This window comes from Notechis scutatus, chromosome 8 (genome assembly GCF_049901735.1).
Source record: "Notechis scutatus isolate UNSWTSFEM ecotype Mainland chromosome 8, rNotScu1.2, whole genome shotgun sequence".
In the NCBI taxonomy this organism is placed as follows: Eukaryota; Metazoa; Chordata; class Lepidosauria; order Squamata; family Elapidae; genus Notechis; species Notechis scutatus.
In genome coordinates, this window is record NC_142016.1 from 26,483,504 (window position 1) to 26,509,037 (window position 25,534).

At 49.0% G+C, this 25,534-nt stretch overlaps 3 protein-coding genes across 4 annotated transcripts in view; 1 reads left to right on the forward strand and 2 right to left on the reverse strand.

The window, feature by feature from the left end:
• Positions 1-25,534, forward strand: part of CAPNS1 (calpain small subunit 1) — a 186,504-nt gene that overhangs the window by 62,233 nt on the left and 98,737 nt on the right. The gene's annotated exons all lie outside the window — the stretch shown is intronic.
• Positions 1,104-12,252, reverse strand: LOC148129986 (ras-related protein ORAB-1-like). The gene is made up of 7 exons (XM_087970298.1): positions 11,913-12,252; positions 9,363-9,523; positions 7,888-7,960; positions 5,886-5,981; positions 5,555-5,650; positions 4,729-4,860; positions 1,104-3,859 (listed from the first exon to the last, which is right to left on the reverse strand). The coding sequence occupies exons 2-7, from the start codon at positions 9,383-9,385 to the stop codon at positions 3,638-3,640; spliced, it is 642 nt and encodes a 213-aa protein (XP_087826424.1). The 5' UTR covers positions 9,386-9,523; positions 11,913-12,252; the 3' UTR covers positions 1,104-3,637.
• On the reverse strand, positions 14,814-23,742 carry LOC113429241 (calcineurin B homologous protein 2-like). The gene is made up of 7 exons (XM_026691764.2): positions 23,561-23,742; positions 22,472-22,544; positions 20,750-20,830; positions 20,017-20,126; positions 19,448-19,509; positions 18,626-18,748; positions 14,814-16,972 (listed from the first exon to the last, which is right to left on the reverse strand). The coding sequence occupies exons 1-7, from the start codon at positions 23,634-23,636 to the stop codon at positions 16,919-16,921; spliced, it is 579 nt and encodes a 192-aa protein (XP_026547549.1). The 5' UTR covers positions 23,637-23,742; the 3' UTR covers positions 14,814-16,918.

Here is a 25,534-nt window from a genome sequence, read left to right on the forward strand (position 1 = left end):
AGGGTGAGGCCCTCTCAGTTGTGTTTCATTCAATAAAACCATAATTAAGCAAACTGGGATTAACAAGCAGTTGTGGATATGTTCAACATCTTCTTCCCTTGCAGATGTTGGGGTGGTCTGAGAAGTGTGGAGGTCTGGAATCAGAGCCAACCCAGGGGTGCGGGTGGCAACACACAAAGACTAAAATGGGGAGCAGAATTATGCAAATTCGAGAGGAAGAGCCAAACAGCTGGATGGAAGCATTCAGCTTTGGGAAGTACAAAAGCAAGAATTGCCCCCCCAAAACATTGGAGAGGCAGGAATCCCAGGATGAGAGATTGGATTAGGATTTCAGGTGGGGACCCCACTTTTCACATTGTTATCCTGCTCTTCGAGGTTATAAAAATGGATGGATGGATGGATGGGTAAGATGGGTAAGAGATAGTGAAGAGAGATGATAGATGGATAGGTGGATGAATGGATGTAAAAGAGGTGATAGATGGATAGGTAAATGGAGAAGGGAGAAAAGATAGCTGATAGATATAGATATAAAAGATAGGATGGATGGATGGATGGATGGATGGATGGATGGATAGATAGATAGATAGATAGATGATAGCTAGATAGATAGATCAATTAGATATAGATAGATGATGGATGATAGGTAGAATAATAAGAGGATGGATGGATAGGTAGATGGATGGATGGAGGTATATAGAATGATGCTAGGGTGAATGAATGATTGGATAGATGGATTTATTAGATAATACTTGATAGATATAAAATGATGATAGATGATGGATTAAATAGATGGATGAATGGATGGATAGTGCCTTGTGGATGAATTGAGTTCATCCCACCATTTTGAGATTAGGGTTAGGGTTAGGACTTCAGAGTAGCCAGCATTGATGGGAGGATGACATGCAAACCAGGAGCCATCTGCATTGCTGCAGCAGCCCCAGAGGAGAGTCCTTGGGGGTGAATGACCTTAAATCAGGAAGTGTCGTCGTCGTCCGTCCCCCCCGCGAGCCATCCTCACCCTCCCAGCCAGCCCCACTTCGACAGACCCAGGGGAGACACCCCCCCCCCAATTTCTTCCTTATTGACCTAGAGAGAGCCAGGTGTGAGGAAAGAAATGGATTTATTGAACACATACAACGTGGGTAAGGAGCCAAGGGCGACAGCATCGGTTACCACAAGGGTTTTAAAATGGGCAGGAGGACATGAAATTTGGGAGGGGGGTCTAAAAATCATAGCGGATCTAAAAAGGGGGCAATTAGATCAGAAGTCATGCAAATGGGGTCTGCCAGCTCAACCCCCCCCACCCCAAGTTGTGCTCCCAATTGGCCTGTGCACCGGCTGCATTATTGGATGCAAAATGGCTCTCGTGGCACGGAAAATAAAGTGGACAACCTACGTGACTCCAGTGGGACTCCCTGACCTGCCAAAATCTCTCTGAGATCCTCAATGGAGGGCCCAGATTTCTGGAGATTTTATCTGGCAAGGCCTCACTTTAAAAGGTGTGGACTTCAATTCCCAGAATTCCCTAGCTGGCCATGAATTCTGGGAGTTGGTCCTAGAGTCCCCCGTTCTGAGGGCAGAGCTAGAGATGCACTGTTGTTGCTTGAGGAAAATCTTAAAAACCGAGTTTGAAACCACAACCGTTTTTCAACCGTGACAACGCTAAGGGGTGGACTCCAACTCCCAGAATTCCCCAGCCAGCATGCTGGATCCACACATCTTAAATTAGCATGCCGGCTGGGTAATTCTGAGAGTTGAATTCTTAAACTCTTAAAGGGACCGAGGTTGAAACCTGACTTAATGTCTTCATTAAATGCAGCAAAACAACATTTTGGGATGAAAAACCAAGTTTGCCCAGTAACAATACATCAGTCCAACATTTTCTGCTTTGCGGGCAGATAAGAGGGTTATGGATCCGAAATCTAAGGAACTGAATGAAAGAGAAGCATTTTGCATGCATGAATAATGTGCAGCTCTCACAAAACTTCTCTCTCCTCCACATGACAAACAGAACACGCGTGTGGCTTTTTCCCTTCCTGTTCGCACCACCCTCCATCCTCCAAGCAATAACCTTGGGCAGAGCTGCTGGCTGATGGATTCGCACGACCGTTTTAACCTGAGTAGTTACAAATCATGCAACTGCACATTCTCTTTAAAGTTGGCTTCCTTTTAGTCTGTAACCTTGGTTTGTTGTTTAGGACTTAGCACGTCGTTTGGTGAAGGTACGATTCAGCCCAGTGCCTGAACTTTAAAAAAAAAGATGCATTTTTTTAAAAATCAAAAAGATTAAAACAAACTGTGAAGTCACTCTGCTGTGGAAGTTAAATTCTCTGACTCATTCAGTCCTATGACCTCTTGGAGGCAGGAAAAACGGGGCATATGGGCTGGAAATAAAAACCTAAATAGGAGTTTCGTTGCGCCCTTGTGGTGCACGGATAAAAATACCCAGGAAAAGGGGTTTGTAGGTTGAAAAAAAAACGACTATGCTAGCATTCACAAGCAGTGTGATTTTCAGGTTTACAGATCTGAGGAACAGAGATTAAATATCTGGTTTTTCCTGGCTGGTAAATTTAGCTTGCTGATTTTATGACTTTTATTCCCAAGAAAAGGCTTGTGAGAATCAAGGTTTTCTTGAATCGATATTCTTCCCACAAATTTGGGGGTGTTTTCATGTTTGGGCAAATTTACACTAGAAAAATCAAGCAAGGCCATTTTCTGATGTGTGGACTTCAACTCCCAGAATTCCCCAGCCAGCCAAGCTGGCTGGGGAATTCTGGGAGTTGAAGTCCACACATCAGAAAATGGCCTAGCTTGAAAAAAATATTGGTGTATGTTACCAATAATTTTAATTACCAATATCTTTTAATTCAAAAGCTTAGCTTTTTTTTCCTTAGGGAATCTTAAATTCTGGGGAAGTAGGCAAATGATGGAAAGGGGGGAGGGGGGGGAAGCAAATTAAAAACATTCCCAAGTTACGACGGACCATCTTCACGGCCGTTAAAACCATAGAGAAATATTTGCCATACAATTTTAGTCTCCCCCCCCCCCCCCAAGTGAGGAGAAAACTGGCCCTTAAGAAAGGGGATGGAGAGGAGGGGGAGAGGCTATATTTTGGGGGGGGGGGGCGCTAAGGGTCTTCAACCATTAAATAAAGGGGGGGTGTTAAACGAGGGTAGGGGGCTGCGACCCCCCCCCATGTGAAGTGTAACAGAGGGCATGCTGTACGTATAACAGAATAATAGAGTGGGCAGGGACCTTAGAGGACTACTAGTCCAACCCCCCCCCTGATCAATCAGGAAACTTATGTTGTGGGGAGGAGAGTCCGTGAGTTTCTCCTGAATGTGTGCTCCAACTTGGCCGCTTTCTGGACGGTGAGATGACCATGGCTGGACAGTGCAGGGGTCAGCCCTCCGGTCCAGGGCATCCCGATGGCGGAAGAGCCTGGAGAGGTGGATGAAGGACGAATGTCCAAAGTCCAGAAAAGTGCAACGGAGCCGGCGTAGACCAAGCCAAGGTGACGTTTACGGTCAGGTGGTCTGCAAAAGGTAAGCTGGGCGGGGCTTCCCAGGGCTGGCATGTCCCCCTTCCTGGGCACCCCCTGAAACCTGCCCTCCGTCGCTCCGTGGGTGGTGGCACCTTAGCAGCATCCTCTGCCCCCATCTTCCCCGGGCCCTGCGCCGTCCTGCCGTAAGGGGCCGCTCTGGATGTGGAGGGCCGATTTGTGGCTGTCGTTCTGCGTTGGGCCGCTGCTGACCCGGTTCTTGATCTCGGCCGCCATGGTCAAGAAGGCCTGCTCCACATTGGTGGCATTCTTGGCGCTGGTCTCCAGGAAGGGCACGGCCAGCGAGTCGGCGTATTCCTGCGTCCGGAGAGGGAAGAGTGAGAGCCCCTCACAGTCCTCGCTTAATGGACGGGCCTCATGGAAGGACCGGTTGCTCGGCTGCCAAAGTCTGACAGACCTCTCCAGAGCCAGCAGTTTTATTTATTTCTACCCGGCTTTTTTAATTATTATTTTTATAAAATAACTCAAGGTGGAGAACATATCCAACACGCCTCCCTCTTCCACTTTTCGCCATAACTACATCCCTGTGAGGTGGGTTGGGCTCAGAGAGAGGGGGGAGAGGGGGAGGAAGGGGGACAGGGAGAGACGGGGAGGGGGAGGGGGAGGGAGAGAGGGAGGGAAAGGGAGGGGGAGAGGAACAGAGGGAGGGGGAGGGAGAGAGATGGAGGGAGAGGGAAGGAGAAAAGAGACTGGCCCAAAATCACCCACCTGGCTTTTATGTCTAAGGCAGGACTAGATCTCACCATTTCCTGGTGTTTGGCCCAGAGTCACCCAGCTGGCATTCATGCCTTAGATGGGACTAGAAGTCACCGTCACCTGGTGATTAGCCCAAAATCACCCATCTGGCTTTCATGCCCAAATCAGGACTAAAATTCACCGTCTCTTGGTACAGTACTGTAACCTTTGTAACTCATTGCATTAGATATAAAATCTGTTCACTTGGTCAGGATATTTGTATTTTAACTTGATGTAAAGATGGGGGACTTGTAACTTCAGGTAACACCGTCTTGCCCCCGACTTACTACTGGGAGTTGTGGTTGAGCAGGGTCGTAATTTGGCAGTTCCCTTCAACCACATCTGGATCTATTTCACGTCAACACTGGATCAAACCTGGGAGAGTAACCCGCCCCCCTATCCCTTCCCCCCCCCCCTCCCCCCAAACGCACCTTGGCCGTTGTGTAATCCACCGCTTTCTTGCTGGAAAGATCGCTCTTATTCCCCACAATCAGCTTGTTGACGTTCTCGCTGGCGTAGCGAGTAATTTCCTCCAGCCAAAGATGCATGTTGTTGAACGAATCCTAGGAGGAAGAGATGTCAAAAAAATAGCTGCCTTTGGAGTTATCACTTCATTAGTACCAATCCAGATACCTGTTTCTTCCCTTGGGTAAAAATTGTGTGTGTGTGTGTGCATATGTGTGTATATGTGTCTCTGTGTCTGTATGTACCGTATGTATCTGTGTATGTACCGTATGTACACACACATATACACACATATGCACACACACATATACGGTATATCCATATACACGCTACATATGTCAATGAAGTCACATTCATTTGACAATTGTGTTACTAATTTAACAACTGCAGTGATTTCACTGGGACAAGAAGGATTTCAAAATGGAGCAAAACTCACTTAACTGTCTCCCTTAGCAACAGAAACGTTGCGCTCAATTGTGGTTGTACGTCGAGGATTAAGTTATACTTGTAGAAGCTGAGAAAGTAAGTGGTTGGAAGGATGGAACCCAGAACATAAAACAAGAGGTTTGGAAGAGACCAGGGCGGACTTGAAGACTTGTGGACTTCAACTCCCAGAGTTCCTCAGCCAGGAAAGCTGGAGACTTCTGGGAGTTGGAGTCCACAAGTCTTCAAGTGGCCAGGTTTGGAGGCCCCTGTTCTAGCTGAACCCCCTTCTTGAGCAGGAGAGCCCATGGATGGAGGCAACCTAACAATGCTGCTTCTCTGCCCACCTTGGAGAACCACCTGCCTTACCTGGTCTGTCACATCGTAGACAATGATTATGCCGTGTGCGCCTCGGTAGTAGCTGGAGGTGATGGTTCGGAAGCGCTCCTGGCCAGCCGTGTCCCACTGAGGAGGAAAGAAAGGTGAGAGACCCTGCGGTTTATTGGTTTCTCTCCCAGGAGTAACTCCTGAGTAAGAACTTCAGCAGCGACAGTTTTCCGAGGGAAGAAGAAGAAGAACCAACTCGGGTTCTGTCCTCTGCCTAGTTATGCAGAAGTTACGTCAGACGTCTAAAAAGAGGAGAGGAATCAGAAGAAGACCGGATTCTCAACCTCTCTTCTAACCCTCTGGAGATACTCACAATTTGCAACTTGATGGTCCTTCCTTCCAGCTCGATGGTCCGGATTTTGAAGTCTACTCCAATGGTGCTAATGTAACTGTCCGTGTAGGTGTCATCCTGGGGAAGGAAAGGGACCATCGGAGATTTAAGAGTGTAGACGTTCTTCAAAGAGTTCTCCCAAGAGTTGAGAGGTGGTGGGCTCCGTAAGTTCTTGAAATTGGGGGACCCTTGATAGCCCCTCTTGGAAACAGACACAAGGCTTTGCTTTGGATGGAGATTCTCAATCCTCCAGGTCATGGTTGTCCCAAAACTAGTTTTTTTCCCCAAAAGGCAACTGGACTTTCTTGGGTTTTTCTTTTCCTTGAAGACATTTCGCTGCTTATCCTCGTGAGCTTCTTCAGTTCATGAAGTTCCGAACCTGAAGAAGCTTCTTGAATGAGAAGCGAAACGTCTTCAAGAAAGCCCAGTGTCAACTCATAAAACATTTCTCTGGTCTTTTTAGAGTTGCCAACAGAAAGGGAGGGGGGAAAAGGGGGTTGAAAGAGCAGTCTGGCAGCTTGGAAACTGAAAGTGCATTCCATAAATAGTTTTTTGGAGATAGTAACTAGGTGACTGAAGTTTCTGCGGCACAAAATTCTACTTGGAGAGCATGACTGATGACTCTTGGCTATGGATGTGTCCCATTGGAGAATATAAATTATGATACACCCAGGGGGGGTGTGGGGAAAAAAACCAGGGTCAAGGGTGATAATGAATTATGCGTCTCAGAGTCGGCTACACCCAGGCAGTGCCGGACATGCTTACTCCCAATAAATCCTTTTGAAGTTTTGGAAGTTTGGCTTGAGACTCAGGATTTAATTGGAGTAACTGTCGGAATCCTGACACCCAGTTTGCCTCTTGAAAAGGCACATTTGGGATTGGGTTGGAGGTGAGGGATGTTCCTCAAAGTGGGAGGGATTGTTTATCTGACCCCTGCCCAGATGTCCCTCGCTTTCCATCCCGAAGAGGTTTGAGGGACAGGTGGCCTGAATCTGAATTAGGTTCCTTATCTTAAAAGATGTTGGATAACCATTTGTCTGAAGTGGTGTAAGGTTTCCTGCCCAGGCAGGGGGTTGGACTAGATCAGGGGTCGCCAACCTTTTGGGCCTCAGGGACCACCAAACTCATCATTTTAAATCCCGCGGACAAGAAACCCTGGGAAAATCCCCCAAAAAGTCTGCAGGAAAATCCCCCACCCCGTTTTCCTACCTATCGATCGTTCTTTATTTGGGATCACAGGATACCGTCTCCAGCTCCGTTCTCGGTGGGAGAGAGAGAGAGACTTTTGGCTTCATGCAAGGAAAGCAGCAGAAGCCGCAGAAGTCTTTCTTTCTCTCCCCCAAACTCCCGCCAGAAATGAGCCTTTGCCGGCGCAGCCTCTTGGAGCAGGAGGCCTTGCAGGGTCCCAAAGACTCATTTCTGGTGGAGTTTGGGGGAGAGAAAGAAAGACCTTTGCCGCTTTCCTTGCGTGCAGCCAAAAGCAGAAGCAGAAAGAAGCAGCCTGGGGGCCAGGCAAGGCGTGTGGGGCAAGTTCCCCCTCTGCCCTTTCCCCCTCCCCTCACTACCTCGTGTGGTTCACAATGCAAGCAACACAAGCCTTGTGTTCCTGCGGGCCATGTGGGTGGCGCAACCTTGTGTTCCCGTGCAGCCTGGATTAATTGCTTGGGGGGGGGGGACATTTCTCTGCGGGCCACCAAAATTTTCTCACGGACTACCAGTGGTCCCCAGCTCACTGGTTGGCGACCACTGGACTAGATGACCTCCGAGGTCCCTTCCAACTCTGTTATTCTATTCTTATCTTCTTGTCCGCCCAGCCCCGCTGACTTCCGGATTGCAACCAGTCCTGGAGCTGAGCAGATTCACAGGAGCCTCTTCCTCCTCTAGACCCAAACTCCACCTGGCCCTGAAAACAAGGCCCTGAGTTTGAATCCTGCCTGCCTGCCCTCCCCCATCAGTTTCCACCCAAGACCCGCCCCCCTCTTACCGCAAATCGTAGGAGGAGGCAGGACTTCCCCACTCCGGAATCTCCGATGAGCAGCAACTTAAATAAATAATCGCTGTAGTTGTGGAAGCAAAAAGAGACCCAAAAAGTGGTCAGCATTTCAATGTGCGGTAGAAGGGAGTCCTCGACTTATGACCATGCGTTTACCAATGGAATACGGGCCTTCGGGATTTACGACGCTTGCAATGTCCTGGGGTCACGAGATCCCCATCTGCGATCTTCCCAGCTGGCTTCCGACAAGCCAAGTCAATGGGACTCACTTAATGACGGTGGGTAAAACAGTTGTGAAATTCAAACACCTTGCTTAGCAGATTGATTGTGGTCGTAAGTCGAGGACCAAATGTGTTGCAAACACCCTGTCTTAGATGCTGCTTTCTAATTTGACGGGTTTAATTTTTTGTGTGCCTGTGATGGTCAAAAATCTAGGATCCAGTTGGAAACGGCCGAACGAGGGTTTACCCTAGAAATACAGAAAGCCCCCAACTTACAATCATTTGTTTAGTGACTGTTGTGGCATCCCCATGGTCACATGATCAAAATTGAGGCGCTTGGCCCGTGGCTTGTATTTACGACGGTTTCAGTGTCCTGCGGTTATGTGATCCCCTTTTGCGACCTTCGGACAAGCCAAGTCAAATGGGGAAGCCAGATTCATTTAACAACCGGGTTGCAAACTTAATGTCAACTCATAAACTATTTTTATGGTCGTTTTAGAGTTGCCAACAGAAAGGGAGGGGGGAAAGAGCAGTGCGGCAGCTTGGAAATTGAAAGTGCATTCCATCAATGTTTTCAAAGATAGTAACTAGGTGACTGAAGTTTCTGCCGTGCAAATATCTAACTGGAGAGCATGATTGACGATTCTTGGCTATGGATGTGTCCCATTGGAGAATATGAATTACGATACACCCAGAGGGTGGGGAAAAACCAGGGTCAAAGGTGACAATGAATTATGTGTCTCAGAGTCGGCTACACCCAGGCAGCACCAGCATGTTAACTCCCAATAAATCCTTTGCAAGTTTTGGAAGTTTGCGTCAAGACTCATGATTTCAACGAGGTAACTGCCAGAATCCTGACACTTAACAATTGTAGTGATTTACTTAACAACTAAGGTCCCCAAATGGGGCAAAAACTCACTTAACAACTCACTCAGCAACATACATTTTGGGCTCAACTGTGGTCGTAAGTCGAGGATACCTGTAAGCCCTAATTTATGGTTTATCTGCTTCATTCAATTTCCTTACTCATCTCACATGTGTGACTCCTTATCCATCATCCTGAGCTTAGCACAGAGGTCTCCAAACTTGGCAACTTTTAAGACGTGTAGATTTCAACTCCCAGAATTCTGGGAGTCGAAGTCCACAAGTCTTCAAGTGGCCAAGGTTGGGGAGCCCCCTGTGCTAAGGATGCAGGTAAGTAAAACTCTCCCGGCAACGGATCCTTCTCGGTATCAGGATACTTACTATTCGGGGCTGATGGTTGACATGGTAGCCACAATTCCTTCCCAAAGTCCAGCGTTTCCCACTGGTTGGAGTTCGCCCCAGGAAGGTCTCTTGGCTTCTTCTACTGTGACTCTCTTTGGGAGAAGGAAATGTGTGCAGGGCCAAGATTTTTGTGTTGGTCACTTTGAAATTAAAAGTAAAATAAATAAAAAAATATTGGAATGTGCTGAAATGAGTAGATTTGACATTTAAAATTAGAGAACAAGAGGATAAACAATTTTATAAAATTTGGGATCTTTTCTATCAATGGTTAGATAACAAAGGGCAGTAATGAAATATGTAGATTTCTAGAAAATAATAAATATATAAAGATGTACTTTTTTATTATAACTACAAAATGATTTTAGGATAGATTTGGGATGATAATATGAACTGTTATACAATAAATTAAGTAAATTATGGTTATCTTGTAAAACATGAATGAATAAAAGTATAGTCAAATGATTGATTAATAATGATACTAAGGTATTTAGTTTTTGATTGACAATATGAGATTGTATGTAATGTAATTGTAATGGAAGACTACGAAATGGAAGCACAAAACAATTTGTAAACCAACCGGCACACTGTATGTGCTTCCTACGGAAGACAGCTTGATGTTTTTATGTTTTGTTTGTTTATGTTTGCTTTTAAAAACCAATAATTTTTTTTTAAAAAAGTAAAATAAATATTTGAAGCACGAGCACTAATGTCAGAGCACCACCAGGAAGTAATGTTGAAGGGAAACCGTTTTGAAATTAAATCCAGAATAACAGAGATAACTGGGTAAAATAAATATTTGAAGCACGAGCACTAATGTCAGAGCACCACCAGGAAGTAATGTTGCAGGGAAACCGTTTTGAAATTAAATCCAGAATAACAGAGATAACTGAGAGATTGGAAGGCCGATCTCCTGTCTCCCCTGGTCCTTCTCTTTGGTAGGCTGGAGCAGGGGATTCTGGGAGTTGAAGTCCACCAGGCTTAAAGTGGGCAAGGTTGGAGACTCCTGGCCTAAATGGTGCTTTATAAATGCTTCATTTTAAACAAAAAACCCCTAAAGCAAATATAATATAATTACCTTTTAAGTATAGATTAATTTATGCAGGCTTTTTAAAAAAATGTTGTTTTTTACTACGGATTTAGCTGTGTTTATAACAGTATTCTGCTGTCTTTTCTGCTCTAGCTCTGTTTGTTTTTGTTGTTGTTTTTTCTCTTTAGTTAGTTATGTGTTTTTTCCTCCCCCTTTTATGGGGGTGATACTGTTATAATGTATTGTTTTTAACACGAACAGCCCTAGAAGTTTGGTTCTGCTTTTTAAACTAAAGCCAGAGAAAAAAAGAAGATAAAAATGCCAGATTTAAAAATAAGAGCTTAGCGCAGGTCTGGCTGGGGAATTCTGGGAGTTGAAGTTACCAGACTTAAAAGTTGCCAAGGTTGGAGACCCCTGAACTAGACATACTAAGTTCCTGATCAATTATCAATGCTTTCCTTTTTATGACTGTTCTAATTTCTGATTCAGGCCCAGATCTGTCTTCCTTTTTTCCCCTCCCAGAAATTGGGAGCTTCTCGCCAAGAATAAAAACCAAGAAATTCCCTTGGAGCCCCATTCTTTATTTTTAATTGGCCTCCAGAACTGCAACCTATTTTCATCCAGTCCCACCGATTTATAAATGCCAAATTTGGATGTTTGGCCCATCTTCTACACCCATCCAAAGAAGGCCTGTAACAGGGGGACAGAGGCACTTTGCACATGTCCAGAAACTCTTTTGATAGATACTTGATATAATCTCAGGATTGGCTGTTGCTGAAAGTGGGCTCTTCTCATACTCCCCCAATTATTATTATTATTTTTTTACATTTAATGGAATTGAATCCCAAAGGTGCTTTTTCAAGAGGCTCCTGGCTGGGGAATTCTGGGAATTGAAGTCCACAGCTTGGACACCCTTGCATAGAGCCCGGGGGTTGGACTAGAAGACCTCCAAAGTCCCTTCCAACTCTTGTTATTCTCTATCCTTTTTGAATTCTGGTTACGAGGGTCCCAGAGTTATAGCTCAGATGTGTTGTGTCTCGTTTTGGGGTGGGTTTTTTTTTTGCATTTACTTGGGTTGGACCCAAGAGGAATCCCACCCACCCACATTAAATTGAGCAACCCCATAGATTGAGTTAATCCCCGCATTTTGCATCCTGGGGGTTCCCCACCCAAGCCTTGGGAGGAGGTGAATCCATGGGGGAGGGCTGTTACCAAACACAGGTGCAGCCTAAATTCTGGGCCTTGTTGCAAGGCGGGGGGGGGGGCAATCCACACCCCACATCTCCACCAATACAGACCCCCCCCTCTGTAAAACGAACAGGGACCCACACAGCCAAGGCTTCGGGGTCACAAAGGTTTTTTTTTCAAGAAAAACAGATTACCGGGGCCCTCCCTGCTGATTCTCCCCCCCCGCCCTTGGAAAGACCCAGCCCAGTTCGACTCCCCCCTTTCAATTGGGGTCTGGGGTCGCCCGAGGGGGAAGCTGGCAAGGGCAGCCTTACCTCCTTTCCTCTCCTGGAGCGGGGCCAGAGATGCGCTCCGCAGAGGCGAAGGCGGAGGTCCGCGGAGGATGCTCGGGTCGGGCTCCGCCGGGCAAGCCGGGGCTGGGGTGGAGGGCGGGGGGGCGCTACCCTACCTGCAGGGTGGGGGTCGCGGGGGCCTCCTTCCTGGGGGCTGCTGAGAAGGAGGATGCTCAGCCCGGCCATGCCGGAGGGGAGCCCCGGCCGGTGCCCGATGCAACGCTCCGCGGTGGAGACAAAGGGAGCCCCTCGCGGCGACCCCCGCCCCTAAAGCAGCAGCAGCAGCAGCAGCAGCTGGCGCGCTCCGTCCCCGGCCCGGCTGTCCTGCAGCGGGGGCGGGGGCGGAGGGGGGCTCCAGCTGGGCGCCCGGCCATTGGCCAGCCCCGGGAATGACGTCATGAGACCATGCAGAGCCGGGCTGCAGTGGGGGTGGGGTGGGGTGGGGGATCGGCTGCTCAGCCCTATGCATCGCGCAGGTGGGGAGGGGGCGTCTCCCGGGAGGGGCAACCGGTGGGGTGATGGGGTGGGCAGGCAGGCAGAGGCGGACAGACGCCCCGAGGAGCCGGGAGGGGCTTTGGTGGGGGGAGGAGCTTGCCTTCCTTTTCTGGACTGGTGCTTTGCACTGGGGACGATTCCCTGGGGAACGGCTTGCCACCGGAGGCTTTTAAAGAAGAGATTGGACAGCCGCTTGTCTGAAATGGGATGGGGGGTCTCCTGTTTGAGTAGGGGGCTGGACTAGAAGACCTCCTAGGCCCCTTCCAGCTCTATTCTATTCTGAATTCTGAATCATCTCCCCCGTGCACGGTCCTGCCCCTACCTGAGGAGGGGGTGGGGCGACCCCTCCACCCCCCCCCAAGAGGGGCTTGGGGTGTTGCAAAAAATGCCTTCTGTGCTGTGGGGGGGGAAGGAAGGTTTGGCACGATGTGCGAGGGCCAAACTTGGGGGTCTTCGCTTCAGGCAGAGAGGCACTCGGTAGAAGTAGGGGCTAAGGCGGGTATCCCCAAACTTGGCCCCTTTAAGACGTGTGGACTTCAACTCCCAGAATTCCCCAGCACCAGCAGAGCTTACTCTCTTGCAATCCCTTCCTCTGCAATCTCTCCTCTTTGGGGGATAAGAGAAAAAGAAACAGACACGGCTAGCTGGGGAATTCTGGGAGTTGAAGTCCACAAGTCTTAAAGTTGGCCAAGTTTGGAGACCTCTGGGCTAACGGGTGGGGGCCGGCCCAGGGGGGATTCGGGGTCCATCCCACCCTCCCCCACCCCAGAGCTATGAGAAACTGTCTGGGAAACGTAGCCCAGCCCACCTTGCAGGGTTGTTTTTCGGGGGTGGGTGTTAAGAGAAAGCAAGCCTAGGTGGTTTGGTGTAGTCATGGTTTAAGATGCTGGTGTAGAAACCAGAAGGCCGTGAGTTCTGGTCCCGCCTTAGGCATAAAAGCGGCTGGGTGACTTTGAGCCAGTCACTCTGCTCAGTTCAACCCACTTCACAGGGCTGTTGTTGTGGGAAAATAGGAGGAGGAAACATTATGTACCTTCACCACCTTGAGTTAGAAACAACATCTAATAAATAAACCATCTTCAACCCGTATAGAATCTCTAGCCAATAACAAATGCAGTTTCTTTTGTGTTTTGCAGATGGGCAGGGTTAGGGAGCTGGGACACGTTTTCCTTCCTGAGAGAAATTCAGGGAATACCTCCACGCCACCTTTGCAAATTCTCAGCTCAGGCTAACTTGGGTAGTTGGCAGCTCAGCCCCCGCCAGGCCACCCGCCTGGAATGTGGTGTATGCCAGGGCTGTTGATAGCCAGTGGGTGAGCTTTCCGGGCAGCTGAAAGTAAGTTAGAGCTCCCTCCGCGGTTGTTTGGCCCTGTCTGTGCACTCACAGAGAGAGAGAGAGAGAGAGAGAGAGAGAGGGAGGGAGGGAGAGAGAGAGAGAGAGGAAAGAAAGAGAGGAGAGAAAAAAAGAGGAGAGAGAGAGAAAGAGAGGAGAGAAAGAGAGAAACAGAGATGAGGAGAAAGAAAAAGAGAAAGAGAGAGAGGAGAGAAAAAGAGAGGGGAAAAAGAGAAGGACAGAGAGGAGAGAAAAAAGAGAGAGAGGAGAGAGAGAAAGACAGAGAGGGGGGTGAAAGAGAGAGAGAAAGAGGAGAGAAAAAGAGGAGAGAAAGACACACACACACAGGTGGGGCTCCCTGTTTTTGCTTTCTTCTACAAATAGTCCTCAACTTACCTCTACAATTGTATTCAAAATGTATGTGGCTAAGCAAGGTAGTTTTTAAGTGAGTCATGTCCTGTTTTAGGACTTTATTTTGCCGTGGTTGTTAGGAAAATCACACCAGTTGTTAAGTGGATCATGCAGTCCTTAAATGAATCTGGCTTCCCCTGTTGACTGTGCTTGTCGGAAACTGGCTGAGGTCACAAATTGGGATCACATGATCCTCGGACCCTGCGATCCTTGCCAAGCACCCAAAGGGAGATCCTGTGACTCACAGGTGGGATTCAGCCGGTTCTGACCAGTTCTGGAGAACCGGTAGCAGAAGTTTGGAGTAGTTTGAAGAACCAGCAAATCCCGCCTCTGCCTGGAGATTTTACAGTCTCCTTCCCCTGCCACGCCCACCGAGCCACGCCCACAGAACGGGTAGTAAAAGAATTTGAATCCCACCACTGCTGTGACTGCAAGCGGTTGCAAGCCCAAGGACTGGTGGGGATGTTGCAACAGTCGTAAGTGCGAGGACCGGTCACAAATCACTTTCCCACTATGAATGGTCATTAAATGAACGATCGCAAGTCGAGAACCAACCAGTCATATCTGGGAGCAGGAGACTCAGAAAAGTGGAATCCCGGAAGGAAAGTTAAAAATACAAAAAAGAAAAGAAAACCCAGAAATGTATCCAGGCTAATGAAGCATTTAATCTGTATAATTGTTTAAGTCTAGCACACAATTTTGCTGGCCTCACTTAATGGCCCATTTTCCTCACTGACTTTGCTTGTCAGAAACCGCCTGAGTAGGTCTCAAATAGCGACCACATCATCCTGGAATCCTGCAACGGTCATAAGGGCGAGGACTGGCTGTAACTCACATTTTCAGCGCTGTTGGTAACTTCCATCCGTCACTAAACAAATAGCTGTAAATTGTGGAATTATTTCCATGCGCCTTTTATATTCTGGATCCATCGCGAAACATCCTGAAAATTTGCAATTTGCCTGCTATTTATGAGCCAGCCGTGTGCGGCAGCAGCCCAAAAAGCCAATGCAGTCCTGGGTTATATCAACAGAGGCACAGAATCAAGATCACGTGAAGCGTTAGTACCGCTTTGTAAAGCCTTAGTAAGGCCACTCCTGGAATACGGCAACCAATTTTGGTCACCTCCCTGCAAAAAAGATGTTGAGCCTTTGGAAAAAGTGCAGAGAAGAGCAGCTAAGGTGGTCAAAGGCCTGGAGGCTAAAACACGTGAAGAACCGGCTGCAGGTTGAGGGTTTGGCTAGTCGACAGAAAAGAAGAATTAGGGGTGACATGATAGCAGGATTCCAGTGTTGGAGGGGCTGCCCCCAAACAGGAGGATCCACCTGCCCTCCAAAGCTCCTGAAGGCAGGAAAAGAAACAACCGATGGAAACTAATCAAGGAGAGAAGCAACCTGGAACTAAGGAGAAATTTTTGGGCAATGAGAACAATTCACCAGTGGAACAACTTGCCACCAGAAGTTGTGGGTGCTTCATCACTGGAGGCTTTTAAGAAGAGACTGGGCATAAACTTGTCTGAACTGGGATAGGGTCTCCTGCTTGAACAGGGAGGGCTGGACTAGAAGATCTCTAACATCCCTTCCAGCTCTATTCTATTCTACATTTGTGCGTATGTCATCAACGAGGAACAATTCCACACAGCTTTCCCGTTATCTGAAGCAGAGCCAAGCGCCAGCCCTGCACACAAACACAGCAAAACACGGCCAGTCCTCGACTTACGAGCACAATCAAGCACCAAAATTCCCTTGGCTGGGCAAGATGGTTTTGTGAAAGGGATTTTGCAGAATTTTACCGCCTTTCTGGTCATTAAGCGAATCACTGCGGGCGTTAAATTAGTTGTTAAGTGAATCCCAGCAGTCATTAAGGCAGTCACAGATCCGGCTTCCCTAGTCAGAAGAAATATCCACCAAAATGGACCCTGGGACACTTCAACGGTCGTAAACATGAATCGGTTATCAAGCGTCCGAATTTGGATCCCGTAACCCTGGGGGTGCTGTAAATGGGGAAAACTTTTTTCAGTGCCATTGTCAACTCATCAAACATTCCTGCGCTTCTTTTAGTAATTGCCATTTTAAAAAGGGGGGCGGGGGGAGGAAGGAAATCTGGAAGAGCAGCGCAGAAGTTTGCAAGCGGAAGTACATTCCGACTCTTCATCTTTAAAAGCTTGTAGCTAAACTACCAGAGCTTTTGCCCGGGAATATGTTTAATTGGAGAACGTGATTGATGACACCCAGCCCATGAAGGTACTCAGTTGGAGAATCCGGTTTATGACACACCCAGGGGGGAGGCGGGGAAACGGGGTCACAGGGGACTGTAAATGACGTAGGCCGGAGTTGGCTTCATCCAGGGCAGGGCCAGGATGTCGCCTCTAAGGAATCCTTGGAAGGTTTTTGAAGTTTGGCTCGAGAATCATGATTTCATGAGGGCGATTGCGGGAATGCTGACAGCCGTTGTAACTTCAAACAGACACTAAACGAATGATCGTAAGTCGAGGACTACCATAAAGCACCTCACCCATTAAAATAAATGGCTCATTTTCAGATCTCCTAATTCCTAACTGGGGGAGCCTAAGACTTGCCCAGTAGGCCAAGCTGCAAGCGTCAGCTGTCCAAAGTCCTGGGTCGCATCTCTGAAACAAGCTTTCTGCGCACTGGGTTCTCGAGAGAGATCGGATCAGGTCAGATTCCGGAGTCTGTTTTTTTCTTCGCCCTTTGCCGTAAAACCCTTTTGGGGGAATCCCCTCTGGACCTCCCTCATTTCAGGATTCGGAGGCTCATCTTCCGTTCAATATTCAGCTTTTCCACCGACTGCAAAACAAACAAACAAACAAAAAACCCCAGAGAGATTTAGGAAAACCTCCTGTGGATGTGAGTACAGGAGGTCCTCGTCTTACGACCACAATTAAGCCCAACATTTTTGCTACTAAATGAGACAGTCGTTAAGTGACAGTCGTTAAGTTGCCCCGTGATACCACCTTTCTTGCTATATTTATAAATAAATCCCTGCAGTCGTTAAGTTAGTCACTCGGTCATTAAGTGAATCTGGCTTCCCCATTGACTTTGCAAAAGGGGATTACTTGACCCACAGGGACACTGCGCCCGTCGTAAATATGAACCAGTTGCTGAGCGTCTGAATTTGGATCATGGGATCACAGAGATGCTGTAAAGGTCGTAACTCTGAAGAACAGCCATAAATCACATTTTCCCCAGGGCCGTTGTAACTTTGAATGGTCACTAAACGAACTGTTGTAAGTCAAGGACTACCTGGATTTAGCTTTAGAACAGGGTTGATCACAACCTTGATCACTTTTAAGACTTCTGGACTTCAACTCCCAGAATTCCCCAGTCAGCAAAGCTGGGAACTGAAGTCCGCCGGTCTTAAATGAGGCCCAGGTTGGACAATCCTGCTTTCCGTGCAAATCTTTTCAAAAATAGGTGCAAAGTTTTCCCGCCACCATTCTGGGCGTCCAGTTCGCAGCTAAAAATGAGATTTTCTTGCTTTTTTGCTTTCAATAGTGGACTCTTTCTTCAAATTCTGCAGGAATGCCTGGGACCTTCCAGATGTTGTAATCCCAGCACATCTGGACAGCACCATGTTGGTCAAAGCCACCCAGTTATTAAGTGAGTTGCAACTGATCTCACCATATCTGTTTTTTGCCACAGTTGTTAAGTGAATCCTGTGGTCATTAAGTGTATCCAGGTTCCCCGGATGGTTTGTGGGAAACCCGTTGGGAAGGTGGCAAACGGTGATCAGGTGACCCTCTGGGATGCGGCAACCATGATAAAGCCAGCACCCCAATTCTGATCATGTGATCGTGGGAACGGTCGTAAGTGCAAGGCAGTGGTGGGATGCAAATATTTTTACTATCGGTTCTGTGGGTGTGGCCAGGTGGGAGTGGCCATGTGAGTGGATGGGAATGGCTTTTTTATTTTGGCAGCACCCCACCCCTGCGCTCTGTTTTTTTGGGCCACCTGGTCTTCAGGGAAGTCTCCTGGACAAAGCAGTAAGACAGCATGTGCGATCCCGACACAGCTGATTGTCAGAACAGCTGATCGTCAAAATAGCTGATCCTTGCAACAGCTGACTGTCATAACAGCTGATTGTCGGAACAGCTGATCATCAAAACAGCTGATCCTTGCAAGAGCTGATTGTCAGAACAGCTGATTGTCGGAAAGCTGATCGTCAAAACAGCTGATCATCAGAACAGCTGATCTTCAGCTAGGGGAAAAAAGAAATATCGGTTCGGCTGAATCGGGTTGAACTGGTAGAATACCACCACTGGTGCAAGGACCTGTCATAAGTCCTTTTTTTCCCCAGTGGTGTAAGTTCAGTCATTAAAGAAACGGTCGTACGCTGAGGACTGTCTGTGGAGTGAAACTGCTGCCCCCCCCCTTCCCAACCTCTCTGTATCCGCGTCCCCCCCAAAATTGTCATTATTATTATTTTTGGGTCCAACCGACCTTGGCAAACTCCTCAAAGGAGATGGCGTTGTCTCCATCTCGGTCGGCCTCCTGGATTGTTCGGTCCGTGATATTCTCCAGCTGGTCGTTGGTCACCTGGAGGCCCACCATCATCCTCAGGACCTGGGTGTGAACGGAGACAGCCGAAGCTGAGTGCAGCCAGAGAGAGAGGGGTGTGTGTGTGCGTGCAAATCCCCACCTCTGGGTCATCCCCTGACGAAGGCCAAACTTGGATCTTACAGGGAAGGACCGATCCTCCGTTAAGAAGAGAGTCCACTCTTGGCTTCAGGGACAAGTTAAGCCGTTTACTGTTTTCCAAAGGGGTGGATTTGAACTCGGAACTGCCCCAACCTGTTTTTCCCTTGCAAAGGGAGGATAGAGCATGGCTGCTCACCACATGCCCAGCGCATGCTTTTTGCCAGAGGCCTCTGCACAGAGCATCTAGATCAGTGTTTCTCAACCATGGCAACTTGAAAATGGGTGGACTTCAACTCCCAGAATTCCCCCAGCCAGCTTAGCTGGAATAATGTCGTTGGGAGGGACCTTGGAGGCCTTCTAGTCCAACCCCCCACTCATGCAGGAGGAGACCCTATAACATTTCAGACAAGTGATTGGCCAGGCTCTCTTCTAAAAAAAAAAAAACCTCCAATGTTGGAGCATTTACAGCTTCTGGAGGCAAGGAGTTCCACTGGTGAATTGTTCTCATTGTCATGAAATTCCTCCTTAGTTCTGGGTTGCTTCTCTCCTTGGTTAGTTTCCATTCCTTGCTTCTTGTCCTGCCCTCAGGAGCTTTGGAGAATAGATCATCCAGCAATTAATTACCTGCAGCATTTCAGCCCGGGAGATCTTGCCATCCTTATCTTGGTCGTATAACTGAAAAGCAACTTTACCAGAATCGGAAAAAGCAAGAATTAGAATGCAGGATGAGAACCAGAAGATTAAAGAGCTGGAAATATGATGCCAATTCTCACAAGACTGAGTCCTTCCTTCCTTCCTTCCTTCCTTCCTTCCTTCCTTCCTTTCCTTCCTTCCCCTCCCTTCCCTTCTTCCTTCCTTCCTTCCTTCCTTCCTTCCTTCCTTCCTTCCTTCCTCCCTCCCTCCTCCTTCCTTCCTTCCTTCCTTCCTTCCTTCCTTCCTTCCTTCCTTCCTTCCTTCCTTCCTTCCTTCCTTCCTTCCTTCCTTCCCTTCCCTTCCTTCCTTCCTTCCTTCCTTCCTTCCTTCCTTCCTTCCTTCCTTCCTTCCTTCCTTCCTTCCTTCCTTTCCTTCCTTCCTTCCTTCCTTCCTTCCTTCCTTCCTTCCTTCCTTCCTTCCTTCCTTCCCTTTATTCATTTGCATCCTGCCTTTATAATTTCTACAAATAATTCAAGGCAGCGAACATATTTAATACTCACACTTCAGCTTGCTAAGGTGGCTGTTGATGTCCTCGGGTTTGCCAGGTGCCTCCACTGGCCGGAAGTGAGCGAGCACGCGAGCAAAGGAGCGGAAGTCGGCCTCCTCACCCCTGGTGGAGAACAAGACCCGGCATTTTTGTGGGTTATTCTGAGAGTATTCCTCATCCAGGGACATTACCGGATAAGAAGAATACGTAGAATAAGAAAAGAAGGGAGTGAAGTTTGCTGTCTGCAAGCAAGCTACTTGGATATAAACACTCCCTTCTAGCCCTGATGATGTTGCCTAGTTTGGTAGTAAAATGTCTGCAAGGAAATAACTACACTCAGAGAGCATCAAGGACCGCACAGTCCTCCTCCTCCTCCTCCCCCTCTTCTATTCTCCTCCTCTTCCTCTGCTTCTTCCTTCTTCTATTCTCCTCTTCCTCCTCTTTCCCCTCTTCTTCCTCCTTCTCTTTCTTATCCTCCTCCTCCTCCTCTCCCCAACACCCTCTCTCTTCTAGCACTGATGATGTTCCCTCACTGGGTCATGAAATGTCTGCAAGAAAACCACCAAGCTCAGGGAGCACTTAGGACCCGTAGTCCTTCCTCCTCCTCCTCCTCCTCCTCTCCTCCTCCTCCTCCTCCTCCTCCTCCTCCTCCTCCTCCTCCTCCTCTCTCTCTCTCTCTCTCTCTCTCTCTCTCTCTCTCTCTCTCTCTCTCTTCTAGCACTGATGATGTTCCCTAGTTGACTCACCCGTCCTGGAAGAAGGCGTTGATGATCCGGTCTCCAATAGGGTTCACGGCCAACTCGCCAATCCCTTCCAAATCGTATCGGCTATCAAGAGCAAAAGAGAAAAAAATGTTACAGCAACCGCTTTTAAACCAGGGTTGTCCAGTCTTGGCCAATAAGACCTGTGGACTTCAACTCCCCAAATTCCCCAGCCAGCTTTGGAATTCTGGGAATTGGAAGTCCACAACTCTGCAAGCAAAGCTGGCCGGGGAATTCTGGGAGTTGAAGTCCACAGGTCTTAAAATGGCCACGGTTGGACACTCCTGGCTTAAGCTGTAGATTCACATCAGAATTAGTTGCATTTTCTAACATGTTCGGCTGTTTTGCTCGGATGTGCTCCAGGGTGGTGTGAATGAGAGGAAAACAGGGTGGGAACTGGACACACCAATAATCAAATGCAGATGCCAGTCTGTCCTAATAAAATAAAGCTGGACAAAGTCTCCTGTTTCCAAAACAAAGAGGTATTTTGAGATGCTTATTATCTAAATATCGGCTCCTTTGGTTCCGCTTTCTTCTGGAACCTGCTGTTTCCCTGCTGATGACTACCTGTTGCGCAGGCTTTGTTTGCAACCAGGGTGGCAGAGTTGTTTTTGGAAAAAAAACCTTCCCAGGGCCCTCAATTTATAGAGCAAGACAAATAAGGCAGGATGGAAAAGGGGACAAAATCCCCCGTAAAAAAGAGAAGTTGCGGAGTGGCCTTTTAAGGGGACAACCTTGGCAACCATTAGCCTGGTGCTGCGTCTTGTTAAAGAAATAAAAACAGCACCATCAGGTAAGAATTATGATGAGTAATCCTCGACCAAAATTGACTAAAAAAATTTCTGTTGCTAAGCGAGGCCGTTGTTAAGTGAGTTTTGCCCCATTTTACCAGAGTTGTTAAGCAAATCCCTGCAGTCGCTGAGTTAGTCACACGGTCATTAAGTGAATCTGGATTCCCCATTGACTTTGCTTGTCAGAAGGTCGCAAAAGGGGATCATAAATATGAACCGTCATAAATATGAATCAGTTTCCAAGCATCCAAAATTTGATCATGTGACCATGGGGATGCTGAAATGGTCGTTAAGTGTGAAAAAACGGCCATAAGTCACTTTTTTCCTTGCTTTTTGTTCAGCCACTAAGCAAATGGTTGTAAGTCAAGCACTACCGTCTTTATATTTGTCTTATGCTCTCCTGGAGTTATTTTCATAGTTTTCATTTTCATAGTTTTCATTTTCATAGATTTGCATTATATTTTCCTGAAGTTTTTTTTTAAATTTTTTCAATTTTAATATTCCGGCTTTAAATCAGGGGAAGTGATTTCTCCCTTGTGCTCTTTTTCTGTTATTTTTCTAAGATGGTTTTCACCAACTTTTTAAAGGGTGCCACTTGCTTTCTCCATTTTTGAAAAGGGTTAAAAAAAAACAAAAAACCGTTGCCCAAGAGAAATTTGGTTTTTCACATTCATTGGTTTATCCTTCTGGCTTCCTTGCCTGCAATTTTAACGCGGTCACCTGTCGCACATCATAACCCATGTTTGGAAGGTGGCTTGTTTGAAACTAATCCTAAGAAATAACCAGCTGCACATTTCAAGTCGATGCAAAGTGATATGATGGTTAGGAAACCCCGACCTTGCAGGGATTAAAAAAAAAGTTTAAGCTTTGAAGTTGTGCCTTCTCCCCCCAGCTCCCACCTCCCCTTCCCACTTACTTCAGGTAGCCCTTGTCGTCCCTGTCCAAGGCCTGGAAGCGCTGGTAGAGGCGGGCAAGGCTGGCTTTGGAAACTGGGCAAGAAAGAAGAGGGGATTTCAGGATTCATCGCAGGAGGTTCCCGGAGGAAAGCAGCCACTTTGCAGCCCCAAGGCTTGATTTGGGATGGGGGCGGGGGGGGGCTTGGTCTGCAAGGCAGGAAGGGGGCCAGCCTGGCTGGATTCAGAGCGGGAGGGGTATTTGTCCTCTGCATTTCGGGGGGAGAGGGAGTGTGGGGGAGGGGGCAGATAAGGAGAGGGAGTACCGATTCAGGTGGACCTTTGGCTGGGGGGGTAGAAGCGGGCCGAGGAAAGGTGGGGGGTGGTTAGGCCTGGATGGGTGGGTGGGCAGGAGAGCCCTTCCAAGCGGCCTGGTAACCCCGTGGGGTGGGGTTGGGGGTTGGGAGGGTCTTTCGGACCAGTTGCGCCCCGGGGGAAGGAGCCGCTCCTCCGGGTCAGGCAGAGCAGCCCGCGAGGGCTCCAAACGAGTGGAAGGCAACGGGCCGCCCCCTCCCCGTGTTCGCCCACCCGACCTGCAGCCTGGTTCCCCCTCTCCCTCCCCCCCGCCAGATGTCCGTCGGGCCGGACCCCCGCCCAGGCAGCCCTTCCCCGCCCGGCTGGGAAGCTTCCAAGCTGGCTGGCTGGGTGGGTGGGTGGGGGTCGAGAAGGGAAATCGCGACCCCTCCCCAACGCCCCCTTGGTCAAGTCCGGCGGGACCCCCGCAAGGCGAAGACTCGGGCTTGGGGGAGGGGGCGTCCTGGCGCCGGAGGGGCTGGCGGGCCCTCCCTCTCCCCTGCCCGGGGTCCCCCGACGCTCCCCGGAGCCCCGACCCGGCTTGGCCCAGCCTTCCCGGGGGACTACACCGCCCAGCGGGCGCAGCCGAGGGTGGGGGGCGCTGGGACCCCGGGCTCTCGCGGAGCCCCTCCCCGCCGCCCGAGCCCCACTTTCGGCCGCAGCTGGCGGGGGAGGGAGTGGGAGAAAGACCCCCAGGCGGAGCCCGGGCGCGGCCCGCGGGGCTCCCTCCTCCCTCCGGCCGCTGGGCAGCGCCTTACAGCCGGTCTCAGCCAGGATCGCCTCGTGCTCCGGGACCGGCGGCCGCTCCTCCTCCTGCGAGCCCTGCGCGCCCATGGCCACCCCCGGGGACTCGGCGGGAAGGGCAGCCCCGGCCGAGGCTCAGCGCTGGCCCGGGAAGCGGAGGCGCCGCCGCCGGGGTCGGGTCGGGTCGGGGGCGGCCACTTGTGGGCGGCCGGACCGCCCCGCCCCGCTTGGCTCCCGGCCCCGCTTGGCGGCCGCCCTCCGCCCCCTTGGCCGGCTCCGCACCTCGGGCGATCGCAGCCCCGGGGCCGGTCGGGGGGGAACAAAGGGGGTCGCGTCTCTAGGTTGCTCCGCGTGGAAGGAAACGGAGCCGGGCGGGGGGAGGGAGAGTCTTCGGGGAGGTTTTAGCCCCTGGGGGCCTGCCTGGAAAGGGCGTCTCCCCGCCCTTAAGTGGAAGGAGGGGTCGGAGAAGAGCCGGAGAGAGCCGGGGTCCGCGGGGAGGGGAGGGAGGGGGCAGTCTTTGGCTGCTTCCCAACCGGATGAGGCAAGTGGGCTGGGGGCTTCGGGAACCCCTCCTCTAGGGCGCTGACAGTGGGTGAAGCTTAGAGAAAAGTTGGATTAAAGGAAGGGGAAGAAAGGAGGAGGAGGAGGAGAAAGGAGGAGGAGGAGGAGGAGGAGGAGGAGAAGAAGAAGAAGAAGAAGAAGAAGAAGAAGAAGAAGAAGAAGAAGAAGAAGAAGAAGAAGAAGAAGAAGAAGAAGAAGAAGAAGAAGAAGAAGAAGAAGAAGAAGAAGAAGAGGAGGAGGGGAGGAGGAGGAGGAGGAAGGAGGAGGAAGAAGGAGGAGGAAGAGCAAGAGGAAGAAAAGAAGAAGAGGAAGAAAAGAGGAAGAGGAAGAAGAGAGGAGGAGGAGGAGGAAAAGAAAAGGAGAAGGAGGAGGACTATGGAGTCCTGGGTGCTCTCTGAGCTGAGTTGTTTCCTTGCAGACGTTTCATGACCCAACTAGGGAACATCATCAGTGCTAGAAGGGAATCGGGTTTGCAGGGAGGAGGGGGAGGGGGAGGAGGATCTCCATACCATTGAAACACTGATGCAATGACCTAGTTGGGTCATGAAACGTCTGCCTGCAAACAACCCAGCTCAGAGAGCAGCCACAGAATTTGAACTGGATCCCTTGGGGGCTTCATTTGCCAACAAGCCACCACTGAAATCCAAGCTTTGTTCTTGGGGTTCCAACTGGGTTGCTTAGAGGAGAAAGTTGGAGTCCCACGTTTGGTGCATCCTAAGTAAAGTAGGAACCACAGAGGTTTGCTTGGCTAAGTCCTGCCCAGCAATGGGGTAAGTGAAGGCATTGCCTGCTGAGGAGGGGAGCTTTGCACACCTTTTACACACAATCTGTGGAAACCTCTTGCCCAGAGCCACCCACCCGGCCACTCAACCCAGGGGAACAGGAAAGAAGATCAGACGGAGTACACCTTGCGCAAAATAGATATTTTATATAACTTTCTTTAGCGAGGAAACACCTTCCATTTAAAAAAAAAAACCACACCACACAGAATAGATACAGAAGCTGGGAAAAGATACACCAACAAGACACATAAATATACACAATGCACAACATAAATATGAATATAATTATCTCCAGCAGGTTTTTCTTTCTTTTTTTTTCTTTTTGTATTCTGTACAATATTTCTTGTTTGTTTTTAAATTAAAAGAAGAAACAGGGGAGGGGGAGATAATTTAAAAAGAACTATTATTGCCCTCCATGGGATTTTTTAAAAATTCCTGATTTTGCCATCTGAGTCTACACATCGAAATCTTTTGAAATAAACCAAGAAGGCGGCTGCCACCGGGATTAAAATTAAATTAAGACGACTCGATGGCTACATAAGCGATGCTTTTAAAAGTATACGATTTTGTCTCTTCCTACTTAGGTTTTCAGTCCCAAAAATACTTGCCCTTTTTGAAACACAAATACCTCAATTTTTGTACAGC

Coding starts and splice junctions, on each gene's coding strand:
- LOC113429241 (XM_026691764.2), bottom strand. CDS start 23,636: ATGGGCGCGCAGGGCTCGCAGGAGGAGGAGCGGCCGCCGGTCCCGGAG. Junction 22,545..23,560: donor GATCCTGGCTGAGACCGGCT/GTAAGGCGCTGC, acceptor TTTCTTGCCCAG/TTTCCAAAGCCAGCCTTGCC. Junction 18,749..19,447: donor CCCGGGCTGAAATGCTGCAG/GTAATTAATTGC, acceptor GTTCACACCCAG/GTCCTGAGGATGATGGTGGG.
- LOC148129986 (XM_087970298.1), bottom strand. CDS start 9,385: ATGTCAACCATCAGCCCCGAATA. Junction 5,982..7,887: donor GCCTCCTCCTACGATTTGCG/GTAAGAGGGGGG, acceptor TTCCTTCCCCAG/GATGACACCTACACGGACAG. Junction 5,651..5,885: donor GGACCATCAAGTTGCAAATT/GTGAGTATCTCC, acceptor TTTCCTCCTCAG/TGGGACACGGCTGGCCAGGA.